General features: G+C 38.9%; 1 protein-coding gene across 1 annotated transcript; it reads right to left on the reverse strand.

Annotated features, from left to right (window-relative positions):
• Positions 1 to 34: 34 nt before the first annotated feature.
• Positions 35 to 407, reverse strand: LOTGIDRAFT_176937 (hypothetical protein; the record flags this gene model as incomplete). The annotated part of the gene is made up of 1 exon (XM_009066353.1): positions 35 to 407. A coding segment is annotated over one exon (373 nt), but the record flags the coding sequence as incomplete, so codon positions are not given.
• Between the last annotated feature and the right edge of the window lie 1250 nt (positions 408 to 1657).

Consider the following 1657-nt stretch of genomic DNA (forward strand, 5'->3'; position numbering starts at 1 on the left):
TCCAGGTCCATGCCAGATTTTTTTCTAGGCTTACCTGGCACTGCGGTATCGTGATCTTGTAATAGGCCTAAACTGGCTGCACTACTTCTGTAAAACTCGTTAGGATTAGGCCTATCAGGTAAAATTCTGGTATCAGCATGACCAATTATTGGCATCGAGTCTAGTTGAGCAGCTACAGATGATTTGACTTCTGGAATTGCCTGTAGATTTTTAATTGTAACTTCAGTAGTAGGCCTATCTTCCATCATCATATTCATAGGTGCTGTGGAGGGCTTTGGTGTAGATTTATTGCAAGGTACTGTTGATGTCAATCTGGGGGGCTGGTGTGAAAGCTCAAGTTTTGATAATCTCGTATCAATGTTTTCCTGTAATTCAGCGATTTGCTCAATCAATTCTGCTTTAGTCATTTTACGAACTTTTTTTAGGAATGGCACCGGCAGCGGCTTGTATTTCGTTGATGGTAGTTTCCATCAGTTTAGAACGTAAATTCTGTCTAGAATCAGCCGACAATGGAGTAGTTGTCATCTGCGGCAAATAGCTCATTAAATTTTCGAACTGAGAGCTATCCATAGTTTATAATCTATCGTAGAAATAAGAAAATATACTTGAAAAAAAATTGAACACGTTTCGCTGCGGCGCCATTCAAACTAAATGAACTCCAACGCAGGAGAGCGGATTACTCCACAAAAGGCATGTATTTTCGAATTAAAAAAAAACATTTCTTTGCGAATTATTCCCCAGGTCGTGAAAAATGCAAGTTCTCTACCGTGCCGGCTACAAACAGCCTACCATGAAAGTTAAGCCAACGCAAAGGTTACCGAATAAACGACTATAGTCAAGCCCCCGCCGACAGTAAGCCACCGTCATGATTGTTTCGTCTTTTCTTGTCCAAACCACAACCCCATTAGTCATACTTCCCCGGGGCCGTGAGAAAAATTACGTATTCATAGATAAAAATTGGTCCTACTCCTACTGTATTGGTAGCAAATTCAAGCCAATCAAAACAAATCACTCGTTATGAAGCTTTGTTTGAGAACGTAAACAAAACGAAAGCAGCGTGCCATTACATATTTTGATGAATATGTATACGGTACAGAATTGAGTAAGATTTTCGTTAAAGAACTGAAGCCGAGACAAAATCAAACCATACTTTGGAATCTTAACTTGGAAAGAATGTGTTTTTATCTCTTCAAACGGGCGGCGGCGGCAAAGCGGTGTTGTGTTTTGTTTACATGCCCTCATTTCTGTTCCAGAATCTGATTGGTCAGATTTAAATGCCACCAATCTTATTTCCACACCTCCAAAACGAAGTGTAGTGGGCTTAGTTTATTACGGGTTAAAGACCATTTTAAAACCCGTATTCGTGATACGATGGTTTCGACTAAACGCCGAGGTGGAAGAGTAGCTTAATGCGACTTATGAAACTTCTGCTGTGTTATAATTATCAATTATGAATTGTACACCACCTGGTGCTATTGAATGATTTAAATAAAATTCCTAAAATATGATGTTTGTCGTCTTATATTTTTGCCTAGATTTTAAAATATTTCATCTCATCGGCTAAGTAGGTCACAGTAATCACAATGGCTTGCTAATATATATATATAGGCCCTATCTCTATAGGCTGAAATAACTCTTAAGATTTTCAACCTGACGC

The sequence above is a fragment of the Lottia gigantea genome (assembly GCF_000327385.1).
Source record: "Lottia gigantea unplaced genomic scaffold LOTGIsca_7570, whole genome shotgun sequence".
Classification (NCBI taxonomy): domain Eukaryota; kingdom Metazoa; phylum Mollusca; class Gastropoda; family Lottiidae; genus Lottia; species Lottia gigantea.